The sequence below is a fragment of the Nematolebias whitei genome, chromosome 7, assembly GCF_014905685.2.
Source record: "Nematolebias whitei isolate Nwh7 chromosome 7, NemWhi1, whole genome shotgun sequence".
NCBI lineage: Eukaryota > Metazoa > Chordata > Actinopteri > Cyprinodontiformes > Rivulidae > Nematolebias > Nematolebias whitei.
Genome location: NC_056504.1, coordinates 4,924,299 through 4,935,689, shown reverse-complemented (window position 1 = coordinate 4,935,689; position 11,391 = coordinate 4,924,299). Strand labels below are relative to the sequence as shown.

At 40.1% G+C, this 11,391-nt stretch overlaps 1 protein-coding gene across 1 annotated transcript in view; it reads left to right on the top strand.

Annotated features, from left to right (window-relative positions):
- The window catches only part of plekha6 (pleckstrin homology domain containing, family A member 6), a 73,306-nt gene extending 62,455 nt beyond the window's left edge, over nucleotides 1-10,851 (top strand). Inside the window, exons 10-14 of the mRNA XM_037679083.1 lie at nucleotides 5,500-5,649; nucleotides 8,013-8,108; nucleotides 9,814-9,925; nucleotides 10,011-10,141; nucleotides 10,831-10,851. Coding sequence (XP_037535011.1) covers nucleotides 5,500-5,649; nucleotides 8,013-8,108; nucleotides 9,814-9,925; nucleotides 10,011-10,141; nucleotides 10,831-10,851 — 510 coding nt within the window. The remainder of the gene's footprint in view (nucleotides 1-5,499; nucleotides 5,650-8,012; nucleotides 8,109-9,813; nucleotides 9,926-10,010; nucleotides 10,142-10,830) is intronic.
- The last annotated feature ends 540 nt before the right edge of the window (nucleotides 10,852-11,391 follow it).

Genomic DNA, 11,391 nt, shown 5'->3' with positions numbered 1-11,391 from the left:
TACATACATACATACATACATACATACATACATACATACATACATACTCAGTTTATTTATATAGCTCCAATTCACAACAAAGTTGTCTCGGGGCACTGAACAGAAACATTCACATACATAGAAAAGTCAATAAGTAAAGTTTTCTATCTAAGGAAGCCGTCAGACTCAAATCTTCACTTCGTCACAGTCTCCCATCGTGAGCAAGCACAATGGCAACAGTGGAAAGGAAAAACTCCCTTTTAAAAGGAAGAAACCTCCAGCAGAACCAAACAATGTTCAATACAAAAACAATTGGACTTTATTTGTAACAGAGAATTACACCATTTAAAATGACAACAGAGAGCTGTTTTCTCATCACAAACCATCAAAGATCAGGAGGTTGTCGCCAACACACATTTTCAGGACCAGTGGGTTAAACTCATATATTAAATAGATTCATTATTACACGTAGAGTGAAATATTCTGAGCCTTCGTTTCCTGTAATTTTGATGATTATAGCTTACAAATAATGAAAAAACAAAATCAGCCAGTATTTATGACTTGCTCCTACAGCCAGTGTTCATCAAATTCAAAATTACCTTGTTTTTTAATTTAGGGTAATTTCTTAGTTTGAACATTTAATCTGTTTCCTATGTTCCATTGTGATAAATAAATGTTTGAGTTTTGCAAGTATTGCATTCAGTTAGTGTTTATATTATAGTCCATGTCCCAACGTGTTCAGGGTTCAGGTTGTAACGTCCTTTTCATTCATTCTTGGTGTAGCTTTCAGGGCTCTGCAAACTGTACAGACTTCACTTCAACTCGGACCCTCAGGTTAAAACCTGGGGGGGCTTTCTGTCAGGAAGTTGCACAGTGGCTGTCAAATGACCTTAGCTTGGTTTGTTTTCTACTGACAATTGATTGAGGACTTACTATTCAAAGAAACATTTGTTTATGATAAAGGTAGGCGGTATCTCTAACGTTCATCTTGTTGCACTGCCGAGACAATTCACGTGTAGAAGCTAGAAAACAACAGAAACATTCACTGAGGACAAGACAAATAGTGCTGTCCATCCAGCTGCCTAGAATAAACAATTTATATTAAAGTTAGTCATTTTAATGATGTGTCCAATCTTTTGTTTTTTACAGATTCCTCTTTTCCAAGATGTCTACAGCAGAGAGTTACACCCCACACTGAAACTCAACGAGATTGAAACCACTGTGAGAACTGAGTTCACTTATTTTACTCTGCACTACACACAAGGCCCAAGGGACGTGAGCACTTAGAGACATTTTGTTGTATTTTTGTTGACGGGGCAGTTCTGATTGATACATAAAGCATTTTCTAGATTCAGTACTGAGAGATTCTGATAAGCTTATAGTAAATCACTGCTGACCAATGATTCATACAGAAAATCATTTCAAATCATTTGGTTTAGAAAAAAACATTTTGAAGGCCATTTTGCTGCACCCAAAGTTTGAGATTTTTTATATTCTGTTCACTTGATCTTTAATGTTCACGTCATTAAAAACAATCAATACTAATCAATAATTAAAGGTCTTGGTCTTATGTGCAATCAGTGGTTAATTTGAGCCGGATCCTGCCGGAACAAGATCTGGGAACGCTCTCATTTTGATCCGTTCTGATCCGTCAACTCCGCCCCTAAAAGTTCAGTCATTGCACATTTTTATTTTGATTATTTATTAAAAATACAACGAGAGGAGACGTTGCCCTCAGCCCCGCGGACTCAGCTACACGCTCCTTCGAGGAGAAGGAGAGGAGCCTCTGGGGGTGAGGACGGATCAAATAGTCACATTTACACACAGAGGTGCTGCGCGGAGTCCTCGTCTCCTCCTCCTCTCCAAATATTGTCCCTCCTCAGCGGGGCCGTGCACTGAAAAACACCCCCTCTCCTCCTCCTTTCTGACCCCCGAAACAGAAACGATCATTTATTCAGCAGAATAATTAAATTCCCTGCAGACAGTGCACGTTACGCACAGAAACGTCTCCAATCTCTACCCAGCGCACACATCAGCAGGTGTCTGAGCTCCTGCTACATTTCAGACATGATAAATAAAAAAAGCTTACTGTAAAAAATACATTAAAACTACAAAGAGAGAAGTGTTTGAAGTTATTCAGATTATACGTCACGTTTCAAAACAACGGCGCTAATCTGTCAAAATAACAACAGCGGTCAAAATGTCAGAGACAGCCCCATTTACTTTAATAAAAGCTGGATGGACGGCCGGTCGTCCTTAGTTGGACAACAGAGAACTGAAGCCTTCAGGTGCTTCAAACGTGCCATGAGACTGGAGCAGGAGCGGAGGAGTTCAGCTCAGAACCGTGAGGGGAGGGAGGAGGGGGGGTTAGGACACCCGACAGAATCGGAGCTGCAGCACACACAACTTGCTGTTCCTCTCCAAAATAATGATTTTATTAAGAGTTTACAAATGTAGGTAAATGTTGATGTATAACAACCAGTTAAAATACACCAAAATGCAGGAAATGGCATCTCTGTTGTTCAAAATTTTCTGTGAGAGGACCTACGGACCCCCCTTCCCCCGACCCCCCCATGCGCACATGGTTTACAGGAACAGAGACAGCAGTAGAGCTAGGGCTAAACACAATAACTTCAGCTTTCTGATCGTTGAAACTTAGGCCCTATTTACACGGACACGATGGGGGGAAACAGGTTTTTTCGTATGTTAATTTGAGGAAAAGATCCGCGTCGACACGGACGAATTTTGTGTTTACATGCATCCAGAGGAATCCCCTCCGTCCCCCCGAATCTGCTGTAGTTACCATGCCGGGTCATTAGTTGACGCTGTGAATTTTGTACCTTCACCTAATGCGCATGCGTGCTCTCAGCCCACTCCCTGTAAGGACTTTCCTTGGGGCTAAAATGGCCCCTTCAAAGATTTGATGCCATCCATGCCTTAATGGCAAGACTCGATGCATTTTAACAGAGGGTGAATTGTGCATGAATTTTTGGGCAGATAAATCTGACAGAACAATGAAACGAAAAACCATGTTTCCTCAGGATAGGCCCCAAGGGGAGCAGATACAATGAAAACAGAAGGGGTCCAAGAATCAAGCCCTGTGGGACCCCACAGGAAAGAGGCACTGAAGCAGATAAACTACTATCAAAATTAACACAAAAACTCCTGTCACCCAGATACAAACGGAACGATTCTTATGTTGCACTAGTAATCCATAAATTAATCAGTAAAAGTAGCTGAAGGCTGTCAGTAAACTAAAAGTAGCATAAGTAGACCAAAATAGTGCATGTTGTGTGCATAATAACTTGAAAAAGTTGGCATGTGCTCACTTCCATTTTGGTGTTTGACTGCATCGAGACGTCTCTGGCCTGCCGTGGCGCTCACACTGGTCCTTTACTCTGGCATTGCATTTTAACTTCTACCTTGTGAGAATCACAAACAAACCATGTTTCTTTGTGTGACAGAAACTTTTGGGCCGACTGTGTGAGCTCAGTCGGATGTTGAAAGAACATGAGGCTGTCATCCACAGACTGAGAATGGAAAAGGTACATGATTTCTCATCCGTGTTCATATGCATCCTGCGTTTTGAACTTTATTACATTTGTGTGTGCGTATGTGGAGGAGTGGTACGTAGAACTATAAAACTATGGGAGTTATGATTGAGTCTATGACAGAAAACAGAAAGTTCCCAGATAAGAACATGTTTACTGAGCAGAAAGTAATCTGAGTACTGACTCCAGCCGACACCAGCAGCTGCAGATTCACTCAGACTGAGCATGTACAAGGCATGCATTTACAGCAGGCCTGTCAAACTCAGTTACAAATACAAAAATAAAAACCTGGTCCAAGCCGCACGCCAATTTCAGACGATCCGTTTACTCCAGTCTGATGCCTGACATCTTTTCTTGGTTGCATGGTTCATCAACAGTAGCTTGACTGCTTTCATTTGACTTTCTTTGTTGTTCTTTGCACATCAAGATCAAAGATTACTGAAATAATCTAACTTTTTCTGCCTCCAAAGTTCCCCAGTTATAAGAAGTCTGCACTACATGAAGTAATATCAGTTTTTGAAAGTAAAATGAAAAGCTATAAAAATATTTTACATTTGAAATATCATCTTAGGGGCCCAGATAAGAGGTTAATAAGGTTTGACATGTAATTTAGAGGGATCATCTGAATAACCATCACTAAAATATATAGCGTATAAACATACACATCCCTGTAGGCATGGGCACACTGTCTATATACAATGCCTATTCAACGTATATTTTTCTGCTTGCCATTCTTTGTATTTTGTTGCCTTGCAAACTGGAATTTAACAGGAGTTTTAGTTTGAATAAAGTGACCGTTCTACAGTAATACCTCTGATTATTGAAGTTAAATTGAGGGGAAAATACTTGTTTATGGGTCTTCAGAATAAGCTGATGGGGTTTTAAAGTAATAATTCTGAATATAGACTTCTCTTGATTCTTGATTTGTAGCATCTTAGCAGTAACTGTGACGCTGTGAGACGCTGCAGGTGTAAGAGACGCTGTGTGTTCAGGTGCATTAAAGTTAAAATTACTTTAAACCCACAGCTGAATTTACACAAACTTGGTGAGAAACATGTTTTAAATGTGTGGAATTAAAGGAAATTTAGGTGAAATGTTGCTTTTTTGTTCACTAGTGAACACCTTTTTTTAATACGCGCACACATGCACGCGCGCGTGCACACACGCACATCTGCACACATCATTGTTTCCCCTCCACACACACATTACGGATGCTTCTGACGCCCTTGGCGTGCGCTCTCAGGACATCATTACCTGCAGTGTCCCCTCAGTGAGGACTGAACTAGGTCAAAGGACCTTCTCAACTCCGCTCCTGTTTCCTGGAATATGTTGCAAAAACATCTAAAGTTGTCGACTTAGACCTCTTGAAGGGATTTTAAACATCTGCTAAGTTCATGGCGAAAACCAGTGCAGACATGTTCCTGTTTTTAGTATTTTATATCACTTTATAATGCGTCTGTTTTTGTTTAGTTTGTATATAATTTCTTCTATTTACTTTTCATTTTATCTGCTTTTTATATGACTGTCTGCTGTTGTCTGTACCTCTTCTGTGTTTTTTGTTTAAACCAGGGCTCTCTTGTTAATGAGTCCTCGAGGCTCAATGAGACTAACCTGTATAAATAAAGGTTGAATGAATGTAGTTTTACATTGTTTTACATTTTAAATTAATTTTAAACTAGTTTTTTTTCCTATTTAACTTCATCGTTCTGATGTATTTTTTGAGAGTTATATAATTTATTCATATTAAAAAGCAAACTCAAATGTAGGGCGTGTGTGTTTATTAATGTATGTTAAATAAAAGTTATAAAATTAAAATTAAATTCTACTGTAAGGATACAGCTAGTTCTAACAGAAGCTCACTTCAGTTATTTAAGACTAAGTCTCAAATCTTTGTGTGTTGACATTTTTGACAAAAACAAGGAAACGTGTTTAAAACTTTTTGTTTTTGTTATGATGTGATGGCTCCCAGGACAACTTTGAGGATGAACTGGTGGCGATCCATCAGGAAATGGAGATTTATCACAACCAGCCTTTAATCATGGACAAACTGCAGCTGAAGAAGGAAAGTCAGCAGAACCAGCTCATCAACATCAGAGGGGAGCTCTCCCAGGCCTCCAGTGTAAGAGTGCAAACGGCACGATTTGTGTTCTGTTTCCTTACCTGTTATCAGCCGTTCTTCCTCAGTTCAACTCTTCCTCCTCAGTCCTGCCACGCCCACTCTCACCTGTTCCCTGTTTCATTTAAGCTCAGTTGTCTCCCACCTTCTCATCCATTTACTCCCCGTCTCCTTTCACTGATCACTTCACCTTTGTGACAGCTACCCACAAGTCAAACCAGCACTCTTCACATGCCACTTTGTTGTATTTATGGTTCTAAAACCCAACAAGTCCATCTGTGCAGAATTTTACTGATAATAAAAAGTTCACATCGTCACATAAACAACAGTAACATTTTCCTGTGCACAAACTACTATTTATAAATGAGGAACAACGAGGAACCCTGTGCTTTTTAAGGAACATGCAAATACAGATTATAATAATAATAATAATAATAATAATCATTTTATTTAAAAAGCGCCTTTCATGACACCCAAGGACACTTTACAGTAAGAACAAAGATCAACATGAATAAAGAATATAAAATACATAAAGAATATAAAATACATACAGGATATAAAATGCGTAAAGAATATAAAATACATACAGAATATAAAATGCGTAAAGAATATAAAATACATACAGCAGAGTTAAGGATAAGCGAGTCTAAAGAGATGTGTTTTCAGAGCAGTCTTGAACAGAGAAAGAGAGGTGGTGTTTCTTAAGTCAGGGTGTAGAGAGTTCCAGAGATGAGGAGCAGAGCAGGTGAAGGCCCTGCTCTCCATGGTGGAGAGGCGGGCAGAGGGTACATGGAGGTGTAGTGAAGAGGAGGATCTGAGAGAGCGAGAGGGGATGGAGATGTGTAGGAGGTCAGACAGGTACGGAGGGTAAAGGTTGTGGATAGCTTTGAAAGTGAGAAGAAGAATTTTGAAGACTATGCGTGATTTAACCGGGAGCCAGTGGAGCTGCTGCAGGACTGGAGTGATGTGGTTATAGGAGGAGGTTTGAGTGATGACACGGGCAGCTGAGTTCTGGACCAATAGCAGCTTCTGGAGAGATTTGTTGGGGAGGCCATAAAGAAGGGAGTTGCAGTAGTCAATCCGAGAAGTCACAAGACTGTGAACAAGGATAGCTGTGGAGCGGGGTGTGAGAGAAGGGCGGAGACGGTTAATATTTCGGAGATGGAAATAGGCAGACCGAGTGACATTGTTGATATGTGAAGTGAAGGAGAGAGTGGTGTCGAGGATGACACCAAGACTCTTGACCTGAGGCGAGGGGGATAGCAGGGAGTTGTTAAGGGGGATGAGAAGATTTTCTGATTTTGAAAGAGAGTTTTTGGTACCGATAAGAATGATTTCTGTTTTTTTACTGTTTAGTTGTGGAAAGTTGTTGGAAAACCAGTGATTTAGCTCATTGAGACAGTCGGTGAGGATGGAGGGTGGGTGGGTGGAGTTTGGTTTTGTTGATGGGTAGAGCTGTGTGTCATCAGCATAACAGTGAAAATGGACACCAAATTTATGGAAGATGTGACCTAGAGGAAGGAGGTAAATGATGAAGAGGAGGGGTCCGAGGACAGAGCCTTGGGGGACACCCGTGGAGATGGGGGAAGACTGGGAACGAAAGGATTTGAGCTGAATGAATTGAGTGCGGTCAGAGAGATAAGATTTGAACCAGTCTAACGGAGTACCCGAGATGCCAATGGAGGTTAGTCTGTCGAGGAGGATAGAATGACAGATTGTGTCGAAGGCAGAACTTAGATCCAGTAAAATGTGGATAGACAGAAGAGCAGAGTCAGCAGCAAGAAGAAGGTCATTAGTTATTTTTATTAGAGCCGTTTCGGTGCTATGGTGGGGGCGAAAACCAGATTGAAACTCTTCATAAATGTTATTTTTGGATAGGTGAGAGTGAAGTTGACTAGCAACGGCTTTTTCAAGAACTTTGGAAATAAAGGGCAGATTAGAGATTGGACGAAGATTACTGAAGCTGGTAAAGTCAAGACCTGGTTTCTTGATGATGGGGGTGATGGCTGCAGATTTGAAAGCTGTGGGAATTATGAACACAATGTAAGATCACTCAGGCACCAGAAGAGCATCCTGATCTGTGCTTGCTGCAGCACACGGACAAAAAGTGACCAGAAATGGTGCAGAACTCTAAACCAGTTTCTTCTACAGTATATCTGTTCCCTGAACTAGTGTCTCCCCTTGTAGCGGAGCAACGACTACACATCAACTCCTTGTCCAACTGTATTGTCCCTGATGTAACCAAGCACTTGACAGCAGTTTGTCTTTTCAAATGTTTGTATTCCTGCGGTTGTTTTAACGGTTGAGATGTGTTCATTTGTAGATGTATGAGGATTATCTTATTTATTAAAATCTCCTTGTCTTAGGCTTTGACCACCGTTCGGATGGAGTTTGAAGCTTTAGAAGATGAGGCCAGTGCCATCCATGAAGATCTGTGGGAGCAGCTGAATGCTGGAGGACAGGTAACACCATCATCCCCACAAGACTGCACTTGGAATCATACTGGGTTCAAGTTTCCATCTGGTTCTTAAAACATGTTACATTTTCCCATGTACCTAAAAATCCAAACGGTTTTAATCCTGATGGATGTTATTCCAAGTTGTCCCTCAAATCAAAAGTGTGTCTGCTGCTTTAGTTGTACAGCTGTTCTGCTCTTCAGGGACTGGATCAGATGCTGATGTTAAAATACCACGGCAGGAAATGTTTGAAATCACAGTTACATCATTTTCACCACGCAGGCACATTTGGAGAAGGAAACATCTTTGGCCTTTTTTATTTCCTTTAAACCAGTCCTTCTCAAATAGTGGGGCGCGCCCCCCTGGGGGGGCCCGAAGCAATGGGGGGCATGTGACTCCGTGGAACATTTTGTGCAGGGAGTAGGGTTTTTTTTTGCACCATTTTCATTTTGTCAGTGTTTGCTAAAATCCGGCAACTCTCAGACTCACTAATAATAAAGTTATGAACAAATATGTCTGTCTTTTTGTTTGGGGAGCCGTGATTGAACCGTGTCGCTGTGACACCTCCTCAGCTGGTGACGCTCTGGACTCTTGTCACCCACAGCATGCATGCGACAGAGAATAAACTCAAAGTGAGAGCGTTACCTAAGTATAACATTGGTGATTATTTACTTTTGGATAGTTCATTTTGACTTTGTATAAAGTTAAGTCAGAGGGATTTGAATTCTTCATATGAAATAAACTAAATGATTTGAATAAAACTGACACATTTGTCAAATTAAACAAACTTAATAAATTAACTTGGATATACTTAATTGAATGACTTGTTATCAATTGAAAGAATTCATTTAAGTTGGATCAACTATTCTCTTTTTAGAGTGCACCTGCACCTATACCTGGACCTGGACCTATACCTGGACCTACCATTCTGTGTTCGTCTGTCTCTCCTTCCTGTCCTCTCAACCAGCCGGTCAAAGCAGATGGCTGCTCATCCTGAGCTGGTTCTGCTGGAGGTTTCTTCCTGTTAACAGGGAGTTTTTCTTTCCACTGTCTCCACTGTGCTTGCTCAGGATGGGAGACTGCAACGAAGCCAAGATTCAACTTGTCTGCTGGATTCCTTAGATAGAGAACTTTACTAACTGGCTTTTATGTGAATGTTCCTGTAAAGTGCCCTGAGACAACTTTGCTGTGATTTGGCGCTTTATAAATAAACTGAATTGAACTGGTCCATTCATTCTGTGTTTTTCTATCATTTTCCTGTCCTCACTAAACACAGCCTATTTGAGGCAGGTGGCCGCCCAGAGCTCAGTTCTGTTGGATGTTCTTGTTCGAGAGGAGTTGTTTCTTTCCACTGTGGTCAATGTGCCACTCTGGATGGGCTAATGTGATGAAAAGAATATTCGAGCCATTCTGCTGTTTTCCTTAGATAACTTTCACTAATTGATGTTTTATGAAACTGCTTTTGTTCAGTGCCCTGAGATGACTTTTGTTGTGAATTTGCAACAGAAATCATCCGAATTGATTGAACTAAAAAAACAATGTCAACTTTGTTGTAAATCAAGTCAAATGTTTTTGTCTAAAATTACAGTTTTTATGATAATGCTTACCTTTTCACATGTATGAAGACATTTTAGGTTATTTTCATGAAGTGTTTTTAGAAAATAACATCCGTTTTCTTCCTAATTTAATTTGTTCTAAAACATTTTCCCAGAGTGAACTGGTTCATAGACACATCCAGAAGGAGTTTTGGAGAGTCCAGGATACACTAGAGGGACTTCTCAAGAATCATTCATCGCGAGGCACAGACACAGCCAAACACAGAGGTAACAGAGTGAATTCTGAAAGGAATTTATTGGAAACTGTTGTTTTTATGTCCTGAACACCCTGACTGTTTCTGTCCCCACTCAGTGACCAGCGGTTCCTTTACCACCAACAGTCCAGCCAGTCCCCTGAGCTCTGTGAGCTTAACCAGCCCACTCAAACCCTACTCCCCAGTGTCGGGCTGTCAGCCGCCCTCCTGCAAACAGCAAGGCTCAGAGGTAAGATCAGGACCGCCAACTTTCCAAACACAGTCGAGATCCATGCCTGGATCAAGTTCTAACCTGAACATGTGAAGAGAATCAAACTTTAAGCGTCACTCTATTATGTGATCCTCGGTGTGTCTTTAGTCAAGACCCAAAACATGTTGGGAACCTGAGATAACGTCAGTTATCAATAATGTTTTTTGACACTGATGAACACGTTCCTCTGAGCTTTTTAGAACCTCAACCTTCTTTGCCAACTTTGACTTAGTCTGTGACCAGCATTTGATTCAGACAAATCCTGAAGAGTCAGTTTTCTATATTCATCATGCTAGAACTCCAAACATATGTCAAATATTGTCAAAATGTAACATACCTCAGTTACACATCAGAAATAATTGAAAGATTATTCAGATATATTATTTTTATATCTCTAAATATACTTCAAAAATGTATTTGATATAACTCTACATATATTCCAGTACTGTATACCTCAATTATATACAAAATACTTATCAAACCTATTTAGGCATATATGTACTAGGACTGGACGATATCTTGATATTTTTTAAATGTCAAGATAATTTCATACACAATATAAGATGGGACTATATTGTCTATATCTATATTTCTAAATTGCATTATAATTGGACTTGAAAATCTGTTTAGTTCTTCTTTTTCTCCCGTCTGTGCTCATTTGCACGCAGCCCCGCCTTCTCCCTCATTGAAAACAAACACACAGCCCTTCAGCGGCGCACGCTTCCCCCGCTTCCCCCGCTTCCCCCGCTTCCTGCTTCACCAGGTGGGCAGGAGACGTTTAGCACAACAAGTAAACGGGAGATATCGAAGAGCAGCTGAGCTGCTGAACAAAAAGAAAAACAATGGCTGTTATTTTAGAGATGGTTTGGATTCAAATTGTCAGATAAGCAGCAATAAATAAATAAATTCTGTAGACAGTGCCAAAACCAAGTCCTGACAAAATTTCAGAACTACAAATCTTTTTCACAATTTGAAAGTTAAGGTATAAGCTGTAGCTCCGACTGTGTTTTCAGCCTTCTTCCCTGAGACAAACCATGGTATAAAACTCATTTAGCCATGCTGTGCCTTATTATTATTATTATTATCATTATTATTATTATTATCATTATTATTATTATTATTATTATTATTATTATTATTATTATCATTATTATTATTATTATTATTATTATTATTATACCTTTATTTATACATGTTAGATCCCATTGAGCCTCAAAGACTCATTTACA